At 39.3% G+C, this 24,865-nt stretch overlaps 1 protein-coding gene across 4 annotated transcripts; it reads right to left on the bottom strand.

The window, feature by feature from the left end:
• Nucleotides 1–956: 956 nt before the first annotated feature.
• LOC137250083 (uncharacterized) lies at nucleotides 957–10,031 on the bottom strand. 4 transcript variants are annotated; one of them, XR_010952719.1, is made up of 10 exons: nucleotides 9,260–10,031; nucleotides 8,763–9,203; nucleotides 8,318–8,694; nucleotides 8,079–8,247; nucleotides 7,619–7,892; nucleotides 5,524–5,907; nucleotides 4,797–5,454; nucleotides 4,636–4,735; nucleotides 1,805–2,160; nucleotides 957–1,738 (listed from the first exon to the last, which is right to left on the bottom strand). XR_010952719.1 is itself a non-coding variant. In XM_067782347.1 (10 exons), the coding sequence occupies exons 6-7, from the start codon at nucleotides 5,657–5,659 to the stop codon at nucleotides 5,105–5,107; spliced, it is 486 nt and encodes a 161-aa protein (XP_067638448.1). In that variant the 5' UTR covers nucleotides 5,660–5,907; nucleotides 7,619–7,892; nucleotides 8,079–8,247; nucleotides 8,318–8,694; nucleotides 8,763–9,203; nucleotides 9,260–10,031; the 3' UTR covers nucleotides 957–1,738; nucleotides 1,798–2,160; nucleotides 4,636–4,735; nucleotides 4,797–5,104. The 4 variants fall into 4 exon arrangements, 2 of the variants coding, with proteins under 2 accessions (XP_067638448.1, XP_067638450.1); XM_067782347.1 differs by having other exon boundaries at nucleotides 1,798–2,160; XR_010952718.1 differs by lacking the exon at nucleotides 4,636–4,735 and having other exon boundaries at nucleotides 1,798–2,160.
• Between the last annotated feature and the right edge of the window lie 14,834 nt (nucleotides 10,032–24,865).

Genomic DNA, 24,865 nt, shown 5'->3' with positions numbered 1-24,865 from the left:
ATTTTCGAGCCATTTGACAATCAATTTTACTGCGGTTTTACCATTTATATAACCGCCATATATAATTTTACCTGCAGATTTACTTTACCTGGAGCAGCCATATGAATAAAATATGAACCAAAAAAATTGAATTTTCAATATTTATTATTTTCAATATTATTATATATGTACATGAAATTGGAACTTATATTAATCCAGTTCATATAAAACAGAAGAACTTTAATAATAAATAAACTCGCTTAATTGGTTTTTGTTTTCCGATCTCTTCTAAGCGAGCAAAAAAATAATATTAAGCTTTAGACAAAACTCCAATTATTTGAATAATCTACAACTTAAAGTTTAGTAGAAATTCAGATCAAGAATATTCAAAGGTGTCGTGGATCCGACTGCTGTCGTAATTGATGAACTTAAAAATGTTCGACTAGTAATTGAGTCAGACTTATTATTGTTCTAAATCTAATCATTCAAGCAATAATTCTGCAACCCATAGCAGGAGTATTGATTGGTTTCAAATCTAATTCCAACAGCAATCGTACCACGACATACTTTATTATATATGCACATGAAATTGTAACTTAAATTAATACAGTTCATATAAAGAAAAGTAAGCACTTTAATAATAACATAAACCCTCTTAATTGGTTTTTGTTTTCCAATTGAAATATTTTCTAAGCGAGCAGAAAATAATTTTAAGCTTTAGAAAAAACTCCAATTATTTGAATAATCTACAACTGAAAGCTTAGTAGAAATTCAGATTAGGTTTACTCTTTTTTCAGATCAAGAATATTCAGAGTTGTCGTAGAATCCGATTGCTGTCGTAATTGATGAATTTAAAAATGTACGACTTGTAATTAAGTCAGACTTATTATTGTTCTAAATCTAATTATTCAAGCAATAATTCTACAACCCTTAGCAGGAGTATTGATTGGTTTCAAATCTAATTCCAACAGCAATCGTACCACGACATACTTTATTATATATGCACATGAAATTGTAACTTAAATTAATACAGTTCATATAAAGAAAAGTAAGTACTTTAATAATAACATAAACTCTCTTAATTGGTTTTTGTTTTCCAATTGAAATCTTTTCTAAGCGAGCAGAATATAATTTTAAGCTTTAGAAAAAACTCCAATTATTTGAATAATCTACAACTGAAAGCTTAGTAGAAATTCAGATTAGGTTTACTCTTTTTTCAGATCAAGAATATTCAGAGGTGTCGTAGAATCCGATTGCTGTCGTAATTGATGAATTTAAAAATGTACGACTTGTAATTAAGTCAGACTTATTATTGTTCTAAATCTAATTATTCAAGCAATAATTCTACAACCCTTAGCAGGAGTAATGATTGGTTTCAAATCTAATTCCGACAGCAATCGTATCACATCCCTTATTATATATGTACGTGATATTGCAACTTAAATTAATACTGTTGATATAAAGAAAAGTAAATACTTTAATAATAAATAAACTCTCTTAATTGGTTTTTGTTTTCCAATTGAAATCTTTTCCTGTGCAAGCACATTGCTAACCTGTGTTGGCAAAAGATATGATTATACTGTCTTCGATAGATAGTCGGACGAGCCGTTACTCGGCGAAGTAGATATGACCGTTGTGTCGGTGGCAGCTGTTACAACAGCAGTTTCTAACTTTACACCATCCGTACAGTGTGATGAATGCTTCACTGCCTTTTCCAATTGCTTGGCGCCAGCAATTTTTGCTGTTTGTAAAGCTTTAGCTGTAATGCAAATATATAGATGGGTTAAAGTGGTTTTCGTATGTTATTCAACAACTCACCCTATACCATCATCACAGCCTCCTCATCGATTTTGAATATGTGTACTGTTTCAGTATTCAGACCCAGTTCGTTTGATGCAATATTTTCGATTTGATGTATATGTATACTATCCGTTAGGCAGACAATTAGGTGCGTTCGATTCATTCATATACTGTGGGTATTTGAGCCGTAGACGCAATTGATATATTGTAACATTTGCAAACAGTTGGGTTTCTCTGCTGTCACCATCACCACTAGAGAGCTATTGAAGAAACGCTCGACCAAGATATGTTGCGATTTACACTCATAGATTTTTTCCACCTTGTCAGTTATTGATGGAGAAATTGCGAAAGCCATATTTACCATCCAATACGGAAATGGAACTGTGGAGGAAGAAACATTTTATAAAATTTAATAAAATCAATAAATGATAGTTGTGTTAAAATGGGGTAAAGTATCGTATGTTAAAGTATAGCGAAGTTTGAATAGGTCTCATTCTTCATTCTTAGAAACATGTACGAAGGTACCTCGTAAGATATTAAAAATCCTCAACGCCTTTTTGCAATAACTTAAAAAAATCTCATATTCATCAAATTTCTGTTTTACTTCTACATATCAATAGCTACCTTTACCACCAGAAGGAGTCACTATTGCTTCTACACCTATGCTATTGTTTCCTACACCGATGAGCTTTGTAATAAAATAAACAGCTATCTCCCCAATCTCTCCAGTTTTGTCGCATTGCGAAACCTGATATTGTAACCAACCAAATCATCGGTGATATTATTTAAAACATGGCCGCGCCAAATGTCGATCATATGACATTACCCTACCGATTGTCTTACACCTTAAAATTTTGGGTGTGACTTTCATCAGGATCTACATTTTGGTGAGCACGCAGCCGCAATTGTTCCGAGAATTCAGAGCCGTACCAAAATCCTCAAATCCCTCTCTGGCAGTACCTGGGGAAAGGATAAAGAAACGCTCATGACTACACACAAAGCAATTAGCCAGCCGATTAAGTGCTATGCGTCACCCATATGGTCGCCAAGCCTAAAAATTACCCACTGGAAGAAGCTACAGGCCTGCCAAAATACTGCTATCAGAATTGCCACGGGCTGTCTTCTTATGTCCCCAGAAAACCATCTGCATAATGAGGCGCGAATACTCCCCATCAGGGAGAGAAATGAGATGCTGACCAACAGTTCCTGTTGAATACCCAGAAACCTGAGCATCCCAACAGACATCTGATTGGTCAACCAGCACCGGCTAGGGGCCTAAGGAGTTATCTCCGTAAGCATTTTGAGGAAATACGGCTCCTGAGAACCCAGCCGTATGAAGCGAAAAAACACAAGCAGGTCCTTGGTGAACTCCATAAACAAGCGTCGGACCTTTATGCTAGGAATTGCCCGGTGAATCCAGTACTCAAAGAAAAGTATCCAAACCTCGTGGAAGAGGAACGCATACTCCCCAGAGAAAAGCGAGTCACTCTAGCTCAACTTCGTTCTGGATACTGTAACAGGTTACACTCTTACCTATCCAGAATCATCCCCGTCATACAAAATGTATGCCCCGCTTGCAATGTGTTCCCACATGGCACCAACCATCTCTTTAATTGTAATGTGGAACCAACGCCTCTAACACCCCTTTCATTATGATCCCCCCTGTCGAAACAGCAAGTTTCCTTGGACTCCCGTTAGAGGATATTGATGATAATTTCTGATCGGTCGCACCTATTGGATGGGGCGAAGCACTGCTACAATAACAACGTGTGAAAGATAGTTGCATCATTCGTTTGTTGCTCCCTGTTGCTTTGCTTATATTTTTTTTCTCAATTTTAAACAAATTCGCAACAATAACTAAACTTTTAATTTGTTAACAAAAATAGAAATGCGCAACAAAATTTCATTTGGCAAATCAGCTGACTTCGAAGATTCGAAATTCCTATTCCCCAATTATTGTTCTCTCTAGGAGAAAAGAATTGGAGGAATTTTTCTGCGATGCTATTAAGGCAACCTTTGACCTCGTGTAATTTTTTTTTTAGCTCGAATAGGATAGATGGGGAATTTTAATTTTAATATTTTTATGGTAAACTAGAGGTCCTCACTAAAATTTGGCTTTGTAGTAATTTTTGTTATTTTAATTGTCTAAATTAGCCGTTCTAATATTAAAATCGCCACTCTCAATACAAATCAAAAAACAAGTATGAAAAAGTTGTTAACGTTACATTGCTTATGGATTCATTTTAAGAGTGCATTAAAAGAAAAAAGTTTTGTTAAGCACATTTTTAAAAAGGAAAGGAAAGGTCGGTAAAAATGAGACTTACCATATATTCATATCGGCTGCTGAGTGGAATATCACCAAATCTCGGCTGCCGTTCCAAAAACTTCCTTTCTCAGAATTCGTTTGAAGAGCGCCCTATCTTAGAATTTGTTTCATAAACACTCCATCTATTGTCAAAATGTGTTGTATTTGAGCTCAGATCGGTCATTTTTGATGCCAAATCTGAGTTAGGGCATTCTTCAACCGAATTCTGTGATAGGGCTTTTCTAATATACGGGGTTATTCAAATATTTTCTGAGAAAGGTGCTTTTCGAAACGGCACCCGAGACCGGGTGATATTGTTGAGCAGTGCTTCGCCCCACCTAACTGCTACAACAACAACCGGGTGATATTCCAATCAGCAGGCGATATGGATATAAGGTTTCATTTAGTTGTCCCATTTTTACTGAGCTTTTGTTTTTGTGCCTTTCGTTTTACGGATATGTTTAGATATAAGTTTTTTTTATTAACTTTTAAAATAAATCCATTTTTAACTGCCGGCCGTTCAAACTCTGAACCCTATTGTATATTCTTACGATTTCAATGAGAATGATTTCCCACACTCTGAGCACGAGTATGGTCGCTCGCCGGTATGCATACGTATATGGCGCTTTAGCTTAGATGAAGTTGTAAAATCTGTGAATTAACGATCAGTAAAATGAATATCATTTATAATCACAGTCTTATAAACCTTTACCCTTGTTGCAGAAATTGCATGTATATTTTCGTTTGGGTTTTGGCGGCTGCTGAATTTTAGTGGCCAAATTTTGCTTTAATTTAGCCTCCTCCTCCTTTAAGGCTGTCATATTTCGCTCCCCCGCGTTTCTGGATCTTCGTCTTTGTGCGTAGTTAAATGCGTACGTAACTCCGTAAAGTGAGGAAAAGTTGATGGGAAAAACTCACATCTATGAATATTTTTGACCAGATGTGTACGTAAATGCGACAGCACTGGATCGCTTACAGCAAAGGTGCATTCGCAGTATTCGCATAGATAAAGCTTTTTTTTTAAAAGCTTGTTGTCGCTGAAGTTTCACTGCCTTTTTGAGCGTTTTGAAAGCTTATGTGTGATGATGCATCATCACCACCCAAAGAACTATTAGACTGATCTTCGCAATTTTCCTCTAGTATAGTAGATGGTCTGAGAAGTCTCACCATTTTCAAAGGTGAAGTTTGTAAAGTGGTATCGCCCACAATTGTGGAGTCCCACATTTTAGATGGAGCTTCAATATCTTCTAGTAGTGTTACATCAATACTTTTTAAAGGAGTTTCATTATCCAATTGATGCTGCTCCTGTACGCATAAGTCATGCAATAGACGTTGCAGTGATTGTGCTTCTTCATCTATTTCTTGTAGTTCTAAGATTATATTATTAAATTTATACCACGTAATCTTATCAACTTTCAATATGTTGTATATTCACTTACCTTGTTTACAAGGGATTTTAAAATAGTTTCCATCGGCGCTGCGCTTTTTAGCATCTTCTTTAACCATATCCTTTTTCTCGCTATGTATGTACTTAAATAGTGTGCTGTTAGGATCGGATGCTGTTTTATCACACATTTTTTCGCCTCGCGAAACCTGGCATTATCACCGACTAAATCTTCCGCGACCTTATTTACAACATGGACGTCCCAAATGTCGACCATTTTGAACATCCACGTCGATGGCTCTACGCTACCGACTGTCCTACACCCCAAAATCTTGGGTGTGACGTTTGATCAGGATCTACATTTTGGTGAGCACGCAGCCGCAATTGTTCCGAGAATTCAGAGCCGTAACAAAATCCTCAAATCCCTTGCTGGCAGTACCTGGGGAAAAGATAAAGAAACGCTCATGACTACATACAAAGCAATTAGCCAGCCGATTACGTGCTACGCGTCACCCATATGGTCGCCAAGCCTAAAAATTACCCACTGGAAGAAGCTACAGGCCTGCCAAAATACTGCTCTCAGAATTGCCACGGGCTGTCTTCTTATGTCCCCAGAACACCATCTACATAATGAGGCGAGAATACTCCCCATCAGGGAAAGAAACGAGATGCTGACCAAACAGTTCCTGTTGAATACCCAGAAACCTGGGCATCCCAACAGACATCTGATTGACGAGCCAGCACCGCCTAGGGGCTTAAGGAGTCATCTCCGTAAGCATTATGAGGAAATACGGCATCTGAGAACACAGCCGTATGAAGCGAAAAAACACAAGCAGGTCCTTGGTGAACTCCACAAACAGGCGTCGGACCTTTATGCCGGGAATTGCCCGGTGAACCCAGTACTCAAAGTAAAGTATCCAAAACTTGCGGAAGAGGAACGAATACTCCCCAGGGAAACGCGTGTCACTCTGGCTCAACTTCGTTCTGGATACTGTAACAGGTTAAACTCTTACCTATCCAGAATCAACCCCGACATACAAAATGTATGCCCCGCTTGCAATGTGTCCCCACATGACACCAACCATCTGTTTAATTGTAATGTGGAACCAACGCCTCTAACACCCCTTTCCCTATGGTCCACCCCTGTTGAAACAGCAAGTTTCCTTGGACTCCCGTTAGAGGATATTGATGACAGTTTGTGATCGGTCGCGTCTGTTAGGTGGGGCGAAGCACTGCTACAACAACAACAACAACAACACATTTTTTCCAGAGCCATAAAACTTTCATCAGACGTACGTTGCTGTTGGCATTCAAATATAATAGTTTCGTCACAAGATGCCTTAGTTGAAAAATTATAAGGAATCCTCTTTATAGTGTTTGCATTGTTGGATTTATTTTCATCCTCCATTTCAAATAGTTTGTTCATTGCATTTCCGCTAACAGCAACGTTACTTTCGTGTTGATCCACATTCGCTACATGAGGAGCTGCGCGTGCTTCTAGCAAAGTTTGTAGATCCTCCTCTAAATCCAAGCTAAAGCGTTGGCAAGATACCGGCTCTTTAGCAGGCGTTGTAGCCTTTCTAAATGTGTTCGTGAATCGAGAAAAAAATGTTGAAGATATTGTTTGTATTAATTTTTAATAATAGGTATATATTACCATGCTAAAGTGATTTATCTTTTTAAAAGTAAAGTAATAAAGTTCTACAAGCTAGTAGCTACTTTTTAGTCAAAGATTTGGAAAAATTACAAATTCTTATATAGTAAGCCAATTTACTCTACAGTATTTAAAACATCCATCTCCATGCTCACTCGAATGGCTCATCATAAACAAGCATGCAATTTTAATGATATATTTATAAGCATTTACCGTTGCATGACAAGTAATTTCTTGACTTTTGCACGCCAAGCTTTATTTGCTTGAAATTTTTCCAATCCAGACATTTGTATTCAGGAAAATTGAAAAAGAGCAACAAATATCCAAGTTATATTTTGTTGAACCACAGCAGACAAGGCGCGGTAATCTTCCAGGGTTTTCGTTACGAAATATCTTTTCCAGATAAGCTTATACCACTTGAGCACGCTACGTTGTGTTATTATTTTATCCAATAATTTCTTAATGGTTGCCCCATCATTTGAAATTGTGGCCTTACCACTGGAATCAACAATATGCTTGTCCATATTACGTGAACCCAATGTAGTGCGTACAGCGCCCACAATTGAATGCGAGGTATTGATGTTGGATATGATGAATATTTTTTACATAAAAACTCATGTACCCAATACAAGTTCAGGCATACCGCCGATAACACACCTTTTAAACGACGTTGTGTCCAAATCACTTAGCGGTTTTTCTTCTATGATTTGTAGCAATTCCTCAACAAACGTTGGATCATGTATGGGATGCGACCAAAGTGGACCGCCCATCTATATTTGAGAATATAAGAAACAATTTGGTGTGAACAATTGGTGCCAGTTAACCCTCTGAAAAAGCGACTGACGCGCCTTTTTGAACGGACATAACCGTTTAAACGGTTAAGCACCAATTAAGTAAGAAGGAAAAAATTTGATTTATTCGAGTTTAAATACTTAAGTGGGATAGTTGAAACTTACATGATGTTTATCACCGCAATGCGCACAATTTGTATTAACATTTGGTCCAGTTGGTATACCGAATTTTTCTTCCGCATTGCCTTTATCTGAGATCTTGCTTTTTACAATACCTTTTGCCTGTAGCGTATAGGTATCACAACCAGTGCATTGAAATACTATTCATTGTTTGCTGTGTTCATAATATAAAGATATGGTAAGTAATTGGATTGTGGTAAAAGGCCAAAATGCTGTATACCAACCTCATGCTATATTTACACTTCGCTTGACTACTATGCATACGCACAAATACGCGTATATAAAAATTGGCAGAAATGCTCAAAAGTGGCTCAATATATTTCCATAACGATTAGAGTGCGTTTCAATGCAATGCAATAGTATACGCAATCCCATCTCATGGCAGCATTTCATACGCAAAGGCACAGAACTATATTTGGCATTGCAGGCTTCAGGCGTATTGCCTGCCAGCACAGCCATATCATTCGCAGTTACAAGTAATGAACCCCCACTCGTCAGTGATTGTATAGCGCCATCCAGAAAGCGATTCGGACAACCATAAGGATCTAGGTCTATAACATCGAAACGCTTCTCATATGAAGTTGAAAGGTACATGAGAGTCCTATTGCGAATTTTATTATTTATTATTACAGTTAAATCACTAGCTATTGATTTGTATATCAAACCTACATTGCATCCCCTTCGCTTGGCACAATTAAATGTTCCACTCCATTGTGTCGCATATTTACGCTAATGGAATCTACTGCCACCTTAGATAGATCATTTGCAACAATTTCACGCACGCCTGCTACTTCTTTTGCATAACTTATGCTACGTAAACTTGTTGCAGCAAGCGCTTCCAATATTCGCAGTCCATCGTCGTATTTTACACCACCAACCGTGTATGGTTTCTTGTCATTAGCATTGCTTGCTTTCTTTTGTATTTTGTGGATTTTTATGCGCCGCCGCTTCCCGCTCTCTTATCAACCGCTTTGAGTATACATTAAGTACTGAAATACTTAAATCACGATTAAATTCATGTACTGGATTGTAGAATACGGCCCCGCCGGCAATAATTTCTGTAGTGCTTTCTTTGATCACACGTTCGGGTGCTTTGTCGTTCGTAGCGATCTGTTAATTCATAAAATTTAGGGCGATTTTGTTAATAACGCGAAACATATATTTACCTTATTTTCAGATATTTCCTCAACTTCCATTTTGGCTTTAAACTGCTGTGCATCCAAGTTTTTGTTATCAGCTGTTCGGTGGTGGCATACGCTGGCTGCTGCTTTCGTTGAACAGTGAATCTTGGAAACTGTTTCAACAGAGGAAATATTTAAGCAATAAAGATGCACAACACTGTTTTTTTATAAATCAAAGATGATAGCCAGCCTTGGGAGGTTGTTGCTGCTGCTATCGTGGCCTTGCATTACCCGGTTGCTGTTGTGGTATATACCTTGGTATAACTGGATGTGGCGTCATTGCCCCACCTGGTCCAGTTGATGCGGACCACGAACAACAACCACCACGACCTACACTGTTTGGGTTCACTTTGCTGCTGCAAACACACCTCCGTCACAATAATTAATGGAGACCATGGAGGGGTATCTCATCAAGAGAGGCTATTTTATTGCACACATAGCCGTTTTTTACACCGAATTTTCTAATCTTTTTTTTTCAATTTTGGATAATAAATGTTAATTGTAACAAGAATTTTTTTCTTGTATGTATGTGGAAATCAAAATTTACTATTCTGCATTAGAATTGCTCACGATTATTTATACCATGCTATTATATATTTCACTTTCTTTCTTTATAAACATGCACACATTGATATGAGTTTTTTTTGCTAAAACACACTTTAGTAGACCAAAAAATATTAAAGAATGCGTATATTAATTTCTGCAAAATGTAAATCACACAAATTGAAAAAATTTTCCACTTTTCTGCAGAATTAGAAATGGCGGATTTTTCGCACGCAAAAATGACGTATTTTGCTATCCCTTTGAAAATAATAGGTGCGAGAGAGCACGATACATTGTGGGAAAGCATTGCACAATTTTTCATTCCAAATCGTCACCCCTGTCAAAAATTCGTGTGGCTGTGTGCGTTTTTGGTCACACGATTTTTGCAGGGAAGCTTATGCATTATGAGTTGTTATGAATCCACACTCGATAAGTTTTCTTCATTTAAATACCGAACACTGGCAAGAGTATTTCGTCTCCTTCTGTTATTTCGTTTGCTGTCATTACAATTTTTGTTCTCAATGTTCTAAAATATTCATGTCAACTCACCACACTTTGCGTTTCTCCTTCGTACGAGCTCAATTGCTTACTGTAAAAGTAGTTGAATGCCATTGGTGTCGCAACAAGTTAAGAAGGAGGACGTGAACTGCGGTGAGTATTTCAGAAAATGTGCCTAATATTCAACGTTGTATTGATTTATGTATTTCTTCAGAAATAAACGTATGGGAAATCATTAACTAAACAAATTTGAACGTTTCCCGTTGATTTCAATAGTCCACTTTTTAGCTGCGACGCCACATTTTTACTTCGCAGCGCATTCACTGTCAAAGAATTTGTATTGGAATGCAGCTGCAGCCAGCAGCCATTTTGTTAAACACAGTCGCAGCCAGCGACAAATGTTAAAGTAAACGTGAAGTAGCCAACAGATTTGCATAGCAAACGCATTCGCAGCCAGCGAAGATAATTTGGGTGCCAAACGCAGTCGCAGCCAGCGAAGTAATCTGTGTGCCAAGCCCAGTCGCAGCCAGCGACGTTAACTTGCATAGCGAACGCAGTCGAAGCCAGCGACGATAATTTGTGTGCCAAACGCAGTCGCAGCCAGCGAAGATAATTGGCATAGCAAACGCAGTCGCAGCCAGCGACGATAATTTGCATAGCAAAAGCATTCGCAGCCAGCGAAGATAATTTGTGAGCCAAACGTAGTCGCCGCCAGCGACAAAACTTTATTAACACCACCGCATCGAGTGTTGTGTTAAAATTTGCGGCCGCCAATATTGTACATTTCGTTAACGCCAACGCAGCCAGCGTATGGTCAAGCATTTGTCGACGCCGTAACATAGAACATCAAATTCTCGTACATACATGAAATTACGACTGTTGGGAACCGCGCAGTCAGCTTTCAAAGCAGATGTCATTATTACATTGGCATAAGAAGTGACACATTTCTCGTTGGACAAGAGGCAAACCTTTGACTACAAATGTTACTTAGTATTTTATTAGTTGTTTATTTTTTACGATCGTTTTCTTAAGTCTTAACGAAATAGCCTTGCCAGTGAAATATTGCGGTAAGGTATGCATCGAACTCCTCCGAGAAGAAGCCCCCGCCTAGCTAACGAAAATATAACACCAATAACATCTGTATCCTCGAGTATGGATAACAATAGTCAAACAACGAATTTGCTTAAGAGTGCCTCATCAACTCCTAGTACATCCGGAGCTACCAAGACAGCCCATCCGATAACCGCCACGTTGGTTAACACCACCACTACAGCAGTAACTACCGAAGCAAACCGCACCAACAGCAACACCGCCGTCACTACAGATCAACAGAGGTCAGTCAGTGTACTCACTCCAATCACCACACATACCGCCGGGTTAGGAAATATGGAAAATCAACGGGTGAGTTTTCTATTAGAAAAATTATATTCTTTGGAAACCCAACTGCGGGATACTCAAGCCCAACTAAGGGAAAGTAATAACCAGCGCGCAACATATGAAGAAAGTCTGCGCCTTAGCGGCTACTCTGCTATGCCGACGTCGAACGCCACTGTCGGCAGAGCTCAGAGCAGCGACGTCGCAGTCTTCTTAGAAGCGCAAAACGGTACACCTAGCAATATCGCTGTTCCAGAATTTTCTGTCGGTAACATGCAAAACAGCGTAAGTCCATATTTTTCACACGGGAATGTCTTTGCCAATACTCATAGCCTTCCCCCCACAAGTGCACGTGCACCTACTTCGCAATATGCAAATAGTTTTGTAGCTAAGTCGTCTGGTCAGACCATAACGACATCAGCGTACCCAAATTCACATGTAAATGGACTCCCGCCAAAGCAACTGCCGAACATGTCGAATAGTTACTCAGCGCCACGAAAAGTTCAAGACCTGCCAGAATTTAGTGGCTGACCCGAGGACTGGCCATTGTTTTCAAACGTTTTTTACCAATCCACTGCAGTTTATGGTTACACAAATCTGGAAAACAACCAACGTTTGTTAAAAAGCCTGAAAGGTGAAGCTAGAGAGGTAGTTAAATCTTTGCTCATACACCCGGACAACGTCGGCGCCATGATGGATCAACTAAAGATTCGGTTTGGGCGGCCGGAATTGTTAATTCGAAGTCAACTTCGTCAGGTTAGAGAAATCCCTCCAATCTCCGAAGCAGCCATCGATAAGTTAATACCTTTTGCGTCGAAAACAAAAAACCTCGCTATATTCTTGCAGTCAGTTAATGGATATCAGCACCTTGCAAATCCTTCTCTACTAGACGAATTAATCGGCAAGCTTCCAATGAGCAAAAAGATGGATTGGGCAAAATATGCTTCTACAATAAAGCCTTACGCAACCATAGCCGATTTTAGCAATTGGCTAACCGAAGTCGCCAATTTAGTTTGTACGTTGCAAGACTGTGAGGGGCGTCGTAGTAGAGTGGTCTTTCATGCTGTTGAAAACAATAACAAAGTAAACGTCAAAGTAGAAAAGGATAGGCTCAAATGTACTGCCACTTGTGCTATCTGCCGGGGCCAGCATAAGGTTCATACGTGTAAGAAGTTTTTAGAAAGCAATGTAGCAAATAGATGGGCAGAGGTTAAACGTCATCATCTATGCTTTTCTTGTTTGAAGAACGGTCATTCAGCTCGCGAATGTCGTAATCGCGTAATGTGCGCTGCAAATGGATGCCAAAGATGGCACAACAAATTACTGCATGAATTCGATCAGAACTCTAGGTCCACGGAACCAGGTAAGCGCGTTGAAGGTGAGTCTAACCCCATTCAACCCGTATTAAATTGTACGCTGACACTAAGTAAGCCTGATACGGTATTGTTCCGTGTAGTCGCGGTAACTTTATATAGCCAAGATAAACATTATAATACTTATGCGATGCTTGACGAAGGTTCGTCTATTACTATGGTAGACAAGGGAATAGTCGATGAATTAGGTGTAGGCGGAAAGCAATGCGAACTTAATGTACAATGGTGTTACGGTCTGCTGCTGCGGTCTACGGCCATGATCCCCTTGGGAGCATGTTCACGCGAACACACCTAGCGATGTGGTGAAAGGGGCGATAGAAAGAAAAATATCGAAAAGAAGGGAACAGACAGCGCGGCCATCACGAGAGAAAAAAAAAAAGAAAAGAAACCAGCACGTTTTTATCAGTTGCGGAAAAAAGAAAAAGAAGCCAGCACGTTTTTGATCTGTTGCGGAAAAAAGAAAAATTTGGTTGGAAGATCCTAACCTTATTTTTTGAAGTTGGAAAATTTTTGGTTGCCACTAGCGTTGGGATCGGTTGTGGGCAGGCGGCTATAATTGGTGAGATTAGCTTGCACAACCAAGGTAATACAAGCGAATGAGCAATGTGGAAATAACTATGGGCGTAGATGGTTGCATCGAGGTTGAAAAAACAAAACCATATCTAAACGTGAAACTGCCATCAGCTCAACGCACCTAAATTCCTTACGCCAAAAGTGCTAATAGTTTCGTCGAAAGATGAATTTAAATGCACTAAGGCTGGAGAGCAGCAACCAGAACAGGAAATTCTAAATACTGTACATGCGCTCAATTTGAGAATATTAAACAACGTGAATTTGGGTGGTGTAAGAAAATTTGCGAAAGTCGAGAGGCAACAACAACAATAGAAAGAAAAAAAAAGGGTTTTCCACCACACTTAAAAATCGGGAACCTCAAGCGCCACCAACAGCATCACTACCGCGCGTTAAGGCCGCATGCTACCACAAAGCACCAACAACTGCCACTCAAGCACTGGCGCGCTACCACCACAAGCGCAAAATTCACGCTCTATCACCGCAAAAGGGCGCTACCCCCTTCGACCGCGCCAACCACGAGCGCAACTACCACGGGACTCCGCCAAATACACGCGCAACCACCACCAGACTTACAGAAGCCACCAGTTACAACAACAACAGCAGGGCCGCAATTACAGTGCTGCAACAATAGCGCCGACAACTACCAGATTCGACAACAACTACAGCCCTGCAGCAACAACGGCGCAAACACCTCACCAGCAACAACAAGAACAACGACATCATCAGGAAGCACGCCGGCAGAAGCCCACACTACAGCCTCTTACCGGCTAACTAAGTACCAGCATACCGGGTGAGTCGCTGCCAACGTAGTTAGAAACTAGTTATTTAGTTATGTAACAAAATTACAAATTAAGCATTAATCGCATATAATGACGCATATACATGAGTCGACATAAAGAGCGCCAAAGCGGCAATATTTGTATAAAAAAAAAAAAAAGAAAACGCATAAACAAAACATAGCAAAAAGTTTTTCAGATAACGAATCGAACAATGTTTTAGTATGCGCCTATGTACATATGTGTATATATTTTATGAAGTATTGATACTCAGCTAAAACAAGCACTATTACAAAGAATCATACATACAAATATGTACCTGTAAGGGACTTTTAAAGGATTTATAAAACCAACAAAGGAAAACATAACTACCAATTACATAATGATGAAATTAATTGATGTACGTTGCATATACTCAAAAAAAAAAAAAAAAGCATATGCACACACATACATACTTGTACATAAATGTTGCATTGATATGTAAGAATGTTCATGCAAATTAAAACAAGTGAAGACATTAAATAACGCATACAAATAACAGAATGTTGGCCCAATTATTTTCATTTTTTTTATATACATATTAAATATACATTCATTTAACTTGCTGCTGCATTCTTAGCACTATGCACGATCAAAAAGAAAAACGCAACAGAAGCCAAAATAAAGCTACATGTATTTGAGTATAGATAGCTGAAAAATGTGCATACAAAGTATGCAGTTGCAAATAGGAAACTTCAAATTTTATTAGCAATAACATTTTCTCTTTTAAATAATCAAAGACATAACTAATGAAAGGTGAAGTGTATGACCCACAGAACCAAATCAATAAGAAAAAAAAAGGGGTCATAAGTATTAGTTTAAATTAGTTATGTGCTTGTTTGTTCATATCTAGGTATGCATACAAATGTACTATGTACCTATGTCTGAATTTCTTTTTATATACCATACCTTATATCTAACCAAGATAATTGACCGACATTTGAGCGTTCGCATTGTTTTTGGAGCGGGATTTAATTAGGGATTGCGATAAACTTGAATGTGAGTAGGCCTGCTGCACAAATTTCATTTTTACATCCGAACCCCCTCCACGTATTTATATTTTTTTTTTCTTTTCCAAGTTACGTATGTACGTATATGAAGAGGAATTCATAGTACAACTAAGCCTTGTTGCATCCTAATGCCACAGTTATTCTAAGCCTGAAATTTGAATAAACAATACTACTAAGAAACATTTAATAGTACGTACCACCAAATAAGAATTTGGAAATTTTTCCTTGTTAATTTATTTATTCATGATTATATATATATATACAATTTTCATTTTGCCTAATACCACCCGTACTATATATTATTTTTTTTGTTGTTGTTAATGTAGTTAATAGCGAAACAAAAAGGAAGATGAATTATAAATAAATTTTGTAATTGAAATGGGAATGCTGGCATTCAATTTTATTTAGGAGGCACTTAGGGCCAACAGGTAAGGGGCCACCGGAATTTTAGGTGCGACGGTGGCCATGGTTATTTGAGGGTGGGACTAAGCACCGGGCGTCGCAACAACACCCGCGGCGCCCCTCTGTATATTCGGCCCTTTTTGTTTATTTCCCTCCTTTTATTTAACTTTTTCAGCGGTTTTTTTTTTGAATTTGGTTTTCAGCGTTAGTAACCGGCATGTCCGGTTCGGTAGTATTTTTTGCGTCAGTTTTTTTTGAATTTGAATTTAAATTTTTGAATGTCAACGGTCTGTCCGTGACATCCGGTTCGGCCGGATGTTGTTTTCTTTTGAATATATAAGCGTTTTGAGTCGGTCTCTGCGCTTCTGTCAGGTTTTTTTGATTTTGACAGCTTTCAGTTTTGATAGGCATGATAGGAACTTTTTTTCTGTTTATGGCGCAGGAACAGTAAGGTTGGCAAGGACCCGCCCCAGCCGACAATGACTAGCCACTGTGCACCAACATATCATGCCGACCGCCTTCCTTACTGCTTCCACTGTAAATGCGTAACCATAACAATGGTTTGGGGAAAGAACCACGCAAGAGATTGCCAGTTTGGTCGAGTTAAAAATTAGCGGTAAGGGTATGAGTAAGAGGCATAAATTACGCCACATTTATGCCGTTTCGAATCTCAACTTGCCAACTCAAAGCCTTAGGGCTTGCGAAGTCGCAAAAATTAAAGAAAGTTTTCACATCGAGCCTCAGTCTTATAACAATGCAACGCCTAAAATATTAATAGGGTTAGACAATTGCCATTTAGGACTATCTTTTGGAACCATAGAACTTAGCCACAGCGGTCCTTTTGCAGCAAACACGAAATTAGGATGGGTCGTATTTGGGCAAACCAGCCAAAGTAATCTGCCAAGAGCAAAGTGTATGCACGTAAGCCAAGTTCACGATGATAATCTACACGAAATGATGCATCGATATTTCGATATTGAAAACTTCGGAGTCAGAGTGGCACCGCCCGTGAAAGGTGAGGAAGACACACGAGCCGAGAATATTTTGAAGACCACAGTTAAGCGAGTAGGAGGTAGATACCAAGCGGGCCTGCTGTGGAAGAGCGACTGTGTTCAGTTGCCGGATAGCTATGTAATGGCTAAAATAAGGTTGTGTGGGATCGAGCGAATAATGAAAAAAGACGCAAATTTTGCCGACGCTTACAAAGGCGTTATGCAGAAGTACATAGACAGCGATTACGTTCGGAAGCTGACACCCGCCGAGATCAACTTGCCTCACCCGAAGGTATGGTACCTCCCTCACTTCGCAGTCGTAAACCTTAACAAGCCAGGAAAGTTACGTCTAGTGTTCGATGCAGCGGCAGCCGTTGAGGGAGTGTCGCTGAATTCTTATTTGCTAAAAGGGCCACAAGATTACCAGCTGATGGCGAATGTTTTACTTAGTTTTCGAATGGGCGCCGTCGCAGTCTGTGGTGACATTAAAGAAATGTTCCACCAAGTTTTAGTGCAGCCAGAAGATAGACACGCGCAGAGATTTCTGTGGAGGATGGATGACAGATATGAGCCCCACGTTTACGAGATGCAGGTCATGACCTTTGGTGCCGCCTGCTCGCCTTGTATAGCAGAGTACGTAAAAACCTTAAATGCATTACAACACAAAGAAACTTTCCCTCGCGCCGTGGAAGCTATAATTAAGCACCATTATGTTGACGATTTTGTTGACAGTTTCCAGTCAGTTGAGGAAGCGATTCGTGTTGCCAAGCAGGTGCGCGACATCAATAGAGCAGGGGGGTTTCAAATGCGTGGTTTTATTTCAAATTCGTCTAATGTGGCTAACTCACTCCGGGAAAAGGGTGATAGCGCTGAAGAGAACTTCCACTTTGGCGGATCAAATATAGTAGCGACGAAAGTCTTAGGTATGTTCTGGCAGCCGCAAGATGATGCTTTCAGGTATGAACTCAGGTTTCCGCGTGTGAAAAAAGATGTAATCGAGGGAAGTCGATCGCCGACAAAGAGAGAGCTGCTCAGTTACGTCATGTCAATTTTTGATCCTTTAGGATTCTTGTGCCACCTCACGGTTGGGGCGAAGCTGCTACTACGCGAAGTCTGGCGCCGAAAAATTTGAGTGGGATACGTCGATTCCTGCTGATATGAACACATGGTGGGAAATCTGGAAAGCCAATGTAAATAAAGCCACTCAGGTACAAATTGGGCGTCATTACTTTCCTGAATATGACTCGAAGCAGCTACAACTCCACGTATTTGTGGATGCCAGTGAGGAGGCAAATGCCGCTGTGTGCTACTGGCGATTCACGACAAGCGAAGGCATACGAACCGCCTTAATATGTGCCAAAACGAAGTGCGCGCCCATGAAAACAACATCGATACCAAGGCTTGAGTTACAAGCAGCAGTGCTTGGGATGCGTATGGCGCAGATGGTAATTCAGGAACATAAAGTTTTAGTTCACTCGAGCATTTTTTGGAGCGACTCTTCAACGGTGATCAGCTGGATCAAGTCTTCACAACGTCGATATAAGCCATTCGTAGCGCATCGAGTGGCAGAGATTCTTGCCACGACGGAGCCCCAAGATTGGCGATGGATCTCAACTCTGGACAATGTTGCGGACGACGCTACACGCCGTGCTCAAGACATCGACTTAGCCACCACATCGCGATGGTTTACAGGACCTGCGTTTTTAAAACAAGCAGAACGTTTTTGGCCGCAAGATGTTGGTGATCGCACCGATCCTGTTGCAATGTCCGAAGCCGTTGGGGCCGCCTCCCTGCTCGTAGCTACCAACTCGGACCTCATCGACTTCAGTCGTTTTTCGTCGTATATGCGTTTAAAAAGAACAACTGCGTGGGTTCTAAGATTTATCAAGCGTGTGCGCCATCAATCGGATCCAAAGGAACAATTCGGTTTAACCAGTTCGGAGTTAAATTCAGCTGAGAAGCTACTATGTCGCCAGGCTCAAGCTGCCTTTTACTCCTCAGAGATACGCCACCTAAAGGAAAAGCAGATGGCGCCTACTGATAGTACGATTCGAAGCCTATCGCCGATTTTGGATAGCGACGGGGTTATGCGTGTAGGTGGGAGAATCGAAGCTGCAAGTTGTTTATCCTTCGAGGCGGTTCATCAGATTATCCTGCCTGCGAAGCATGCAATTACCACGCTTGTTATCCGCGATTACCACCAGCGTATGAAACATCAAAATATTGAAGCTACGATCGGAGATATAAGGCAAAACTTCTGGATCATCCAGCTAAGGCGGTAGTTGCGAAAGGTGATAGCGAGTTGCCAGGTATGTAAGTTGGAGCGTGCTAAACCGTTTACGCCAATAATGGGTCAGCTTCCCGTGGATCGATTGACGCCGTTTGTCCGTCCATTTACTTACACTGGACTTGACTATTTTGGGCCGCTAACAGTTACCATTGGGCGGCGGACAGAAAAGCGGTGGATAGCACTTTTCACCTGCTTAACCATTCGCGCCGTACATCTAGAAGTGGCGCATGACTTGACGACGGATTCGTGCATTTTGGCTATTCGAAATTTCATCAATCGTCGAGGAGTACCTGTAAGAATTCGGAGCGATAACGGAAAGAACTTTGCGGGTGTCGACCAGATAGCTCGGCGTTTCGGCGAGGTTTTCGACTGTGAGAAGGTGCAGAGTGAACTATCAAGCAGAGGGGTTGAGTGGATTTTTAACTGCCCAAGTAACCCGTCCGAAGGAGGTATTTGGGAACGGATGGTCAAATGCGTTAAGCGAGCATTGTATCATATGTTAAAAGAAATGTCGCCTCGGGAGCATACCTTACAAAGCGCCATTATAGAGGCTGAAAATATTGTCAACTCCCGTCCGTTAACGCACGTAGCAACATCAGCTGACCAGGATGAGCCGCTTACGCCTAACCACTTCCTGTTGGGTACAGCTAATACCGCGAACACTCTGCGGCTAACTGAGCCGGAAGAAAAAACATGGACATTACGAAAACAGTGGCAAATAGCGCGGCAATTACGGCAGCGTTTTTGGAAACGATGGATACTTGAGTATTTACCCACATTAACCAGGCGCGTCAAATGGTGTGCTCGAACAAAACCGTTGACGGAGGGCGACCTCGCCTTCATTTGCGATGCTGGTATGCCGCGACGTCAGTGGTGCCGTGGAGTAGTGGAACGAGTGTATAAAGGCGTCGATGGTGAAATAAGGCGAGCTGACATCAGAACGAAAGCAGGCCTTCTTCGTCGTCCGACATCCAAACTAGCCGTGCTTGACGTCGAAAATGGTGAAACATAGTGATTCACGGGGTGGGGGATGTTATGAATCCACACTCGATAAGTTTTCTTCATTTAAATACCGAACACTGGCAAGAGTATTTCGTCTCCTTCTGTTATTTCGTTTGCTGTCATTACATTTTTGTTCTCAATGTTCTAAAATATTCATGTCAACTCACCACACTTTGCGTTTCTCCTTCGTACGAGCTCAATTGCTTACTGTAAAAGTAGTTGAATGCCATTGGTGTCGCAACAAGTTAAGAAGGAGGACGTGAACTGCGGTGAGTATTTCAGAAAATGTGCCTAATATTCAACGTTGTATTGATTTATGTATTTCTTCAGAAATAAACGTATGGGAAATCATTAACTAAACAAATTTGAACGTTTCCCGTTGATTTCAATAGTCCACTTTTTAGCTGCGACGCCACATGAGTAGATTGTACGTATTTTAAGGCGGTGACACAATGACATTTTTCATATAGATGCGTTTAACACAAGCTTATGCATTCCAATAACATCGCCACAATCAACCAAGATGTTGCGTTTGTAAATATGAAGGAACTTCAGACTTGGCAATTGAAGTTTATTACGCCTTGCCCATTCACATACAAAATTTCGGGAAGCACTGTTGTAAACATTCTGCCTATACAACAAAAATACTTGCTAACATATTTTGTGTCGTATTCGATTGTTACATTGCAGCTTTTAATTGTGAAAAATGTTAGAAAATTTACCAACGAGTGGGAAAAATAATTTCACTTGCAAAGTTTGCCAACACCCTTAGCCAAAGCAAATGTCAATTTCTTCTTATGATTTGCTTGGAGCAAAATTGGGGAGTTTGCTACTTTTCAATATCAGATGGCGCTAGTGTCGCTCATTTTATCATTCTCCATAAAAATACATGCAATCTACTCATAATGCATAAGCATATGTTAAACTCATCCATATGAAAATATGCTTATGTGTCGGGGCTTTTATGGAGAATGGTAGAATGAGGGACACTGGCGCCATCTGATATTGAAATGTAGCCAACTCCCCAATTTTGTTCCAAGCAAATCATAAGAAGAAGAATTTGACATTTGCTTTGGCTAAGGGTGTTGGCACATTTTGCAATTGAAATTATTTTTCCCACTTTTTGGTAAATTTTCTAACATTTTTCACAATTAAAAACTGCAATATAACAATGGAATACGACACAAAATATGTCAGTAAGTATTTTTGTTGTATAGGGAGAATGTTTACAACAGCGCTTCGCGAAATTTTGTATGTGAGCGGGCTCGGCGTAATAAACTTCAATTGCCAAGTCTGAAGTTTCTTCATATTTACAAACGCAACATCTTGGTTGATTGTGGCGATGTTATTGGAATGCATAAGCTTGTGTTAAACGCATCTATATGAAAAATATCATTGTATCGCTGCCTTTATCGCCTCTAACATTTCCGAGCAAGAAGAAATCAAATTTAAACAACATTGTATTATTTTTTATATTGAACTGTGTGATCATTAGAAAGCGTTTTTATTTAAAAAAAAATATGGCAACTTAAGTTTCATGGATCCCAAAGAAGTTGCTGGAAAAAAATTGATTCTTTGCATTAGGTCTTACAACATTTGTCGCACACAATCGATCAGAAAATTGTGCAGGATATTGATAGCAAGTATAGGGAATTGAAGTTTTCAGAACTTAAGACATATTTTGAAGGTATTTCTAAGGTTCCACCAGAAGTTTTTTGGAAAACTATTTCTACTATCAAAAGAGCTGTCTCTACATACGCTTTTTCTAATTTATGTGCAATCGTTGCAGATCTAATGTGCTTGCCACACTCTTCAGCTAAAATAAATTTAAACAAAACAAAAATCCGAAACCCTCTGGAGACTGATTATTTAAAATAGAATAACTTTTCCTGTTATAATATTGAACCGCAAATAAATATGCTAAACAAAAAATTTAAGCGAAAATGTATAACTAAGAAACTAAAATGATATAGGAGTTTATGTGAGGTTCGATTCGAGCTCTAAGAAAAAAAAAGAAAAATAATTGTTAAACTTGCTGAAAACAGGTACCTTTTCGCTTTCAAAGTTAATATTGTTGATTGAAATCCGGCGATCTCATTTCAGTTTCCGGTGAATACAATCGTACGTCCCCTTGTAATAACCCAACTTTGTCCTAGCTCAACTTTGGTTGACGATTTTTGACGATTTTTTGGAGGTGTCTGACGACTTAAAAAAAAATATATATGGCAAGGCTGCTCATGGTATACATATATGATCCATGGTGGAATTATAGAAGGTGGCGCATTGCGCATGTAAACGTTAGTTCAGCTGTTTTTTATGGGCAATTATTACGTAATTTTCCTTTAGCTCTTGTTTTTTTCTCTTTTTCTTCCATTCAGCAATTTTGAACTCTTGAATGTGCAGTCTGGGTTAGTATTTGTGCATATGACCGCTTAAGGGAGAATTAATGGTGACATAACCATAAAGCCATTACCAGATTAAACAGCTGATCACACCTACTTATGGTATGGCACCATTAATCGATTACACTGATTTCCAGAAGGAAGGTTTGATCAGCTGTTTTATCTGGTTATGGCTTTATGTTTACAAAGGCCCCAGTACTGATACTTAGCATAGACTTGACTTGGCTTGAGAACTGTCACTTACAGTTCTGTTAAATTAACATTGCATGTTACTGATTACTCAAAACTTAGCAACACTTAACTTGGCTTAGAAGTCTGTTGAATTTTGATTTTCTATGTAAGTTCTAAGTGAGGTTTACATTTTGAGATGCCATTTGTTTGTTTCCATTTCATTCTGAAATTTTGTCATACAAATTGACATTTATTGATTATGATGCCAGATTGTATGCGCTAAGTGGAGTATAATCAAGGCTAAGTTGCCAAGTTTTCGCCAAGTCAAGTCAAGTCTATGCTATTTATCAGTAATGGGGCCTTTAGTCACCATTAAATCGCCCCTTAGCAGGTGCTAGGCTCACGCCCATCCCTGCTCATACGGCTGTGGACCCTACAAGAATACTGACTATCATATGACTATCATCTGATTGTCAGCAATGTCAACCTAACGATCAGCGCCTCATACAAACTTTCTATCACAAACTTAAGGGGACTTGCGCAAATGTGATGTAAACAACTGTGTACGTGTGAGTTTTTGTCTCTTTCTTATACACCAACATGGCCTACTGGTTAAGTATATAGCCGTACTGCTCACTCTCATTCATTTTCCTGGATCAGTGCTGACACTCTAACTATCAAAAAGTGTCATAAATGATAGTTTACTGTAGATATCAGGTTTGACTGTTATACTATCATAAATGACCATTGTTATATTCCGCCAAAAATGAAACAATGCTTTTTGCTTTTTTTTAACTTTATTTCATTACGATTTAATTTTGTACGTGATAAGAGCATACGTGTATCTTATTTGTTTAAAATAAATAGTTTTATAAGAATTCGAGTTCAGAATGTTCAATTTAAATTCAGAAAATAACAAAACAACAGAAGAGCGCTTTCCTCATGCGGAAACACGTTTAAAAATGAATCACCACTAACCACTATTATTTTTCGCGTATCAATTTTTTGAGTGCGCCCCACACATTCCGACAGCTTTTGGTATTTTTTAATATTATTTTACATTTTTTTTTCTTTTAGCATGGAGCTTTGAAATGCTCTCTTTTTCATTTTTTAGACTTATTTTTTATATGGTTTTCGTCGGTTGAAAATGGCGAAATTTAAAAAATAAGAAAACAACCATGATAATTATTTGATTGTCATATGACAGTCAGTAGTGACAACATGATTAAATCGGATAAACTGTTCTCGCATACATAAAATTCCGTTGAGAATTATGTATCTGTCTCACATGCATAATGGTATCTGCTGTATGTTCTTTTGTTCTGTACCAGGTGTCCGAAGCTTTCCCAGTTTGAGTTCTTTTTCATGATTATAGGCTGTCTTTGGGTACATGCGGACATGCGTGAGCGAACAAAGGAACATACATAAATTTGAGTATCAATGTTTACATCATCGGAGGATCAGCATTGTCAGTTACAAGTGTGAGTGTATTAGTAAAACTATCAGCGTTTCTTGTAGGGGAGTGTATCTGCCCTACAAGAATACTGACTATCATATGACTATCATCTGATTGTCAGCAATGTCAACCTAACGATCAGCGCCTCATACAAACTTTCTGTCACAAACTTAAAGGGACTTGCGCAAATGTGATGTAAACAACTGTGTACGTGTGAGTTTTTGTCTCCTTCTTATACACCAACATGGCCTACTGATTAAGTGTATAGCCGTACTGTTCACTCTCATTCCTTTTTCTGGATCAGTGCTGACACTCTAACTATCAAAAAGTGTCATAAATGATAGTTTACTGTAGATATCAGGTTTGACTGTTATACTATCATAAATGACCATTGTTATATTCCACCAAAAATGAAACAATGCTTTTTGCTTTTTATTTACTTTGTTTCATTACGTTTTTAATTTTATACGTGATAAAAGCATACGTGTTTCTTATTTGTTTAAAATAAATAGTTTTATAAGATTCAAGTTCAGAATGTTGAATTTAAATTCAGAAAATAACAAAACAACAGAAGAGCGCTTTCCTCATGCGGAAACATTTAAAAATGAATCACCACTAACCACTATTATTTTTCGCGTACCAATTTTTTGAGTGCGCCCCATACATTCCGACAGCTTTTGGTATTTTTTA

The sequence above is a fragment of the Eurosta solidaginis genome, chromosome 4, assembly GCF_040869045.1.
Source record: "Eurosta solidaginis isolate ZX-2024a chromosome 4, ASM4086904v1, whole genome shotgun sequence".
Classification (NCBI taxonomy): domain Eukaryota; kingdom Metazoa; phylum Arthropoda; class Insecta; order Diptera; family Tephritidae; genus Eurosta; species Eurosta solidaginis.
This window is presented reverse-complemented; position numbering and strand designations above follow the sequence as displayed.

Bases quoted from the DNA above. Each gene is read 5' to 3' on its own strand.
- LOC137250083 (XM_067782347.1), bottom strand. From the start codon at position 5,659: ATGTGTGATAAAACAGCATCCGATCCTAACAGCACACTATTTAAGTAC. The intron at 5,455-5,523 runs GTAAGTGAATAT...ATATAATCTTAG, and splicing joins TAAAATCCCTTGTAAACAAG to AACTACAAGAAATAGATGAA.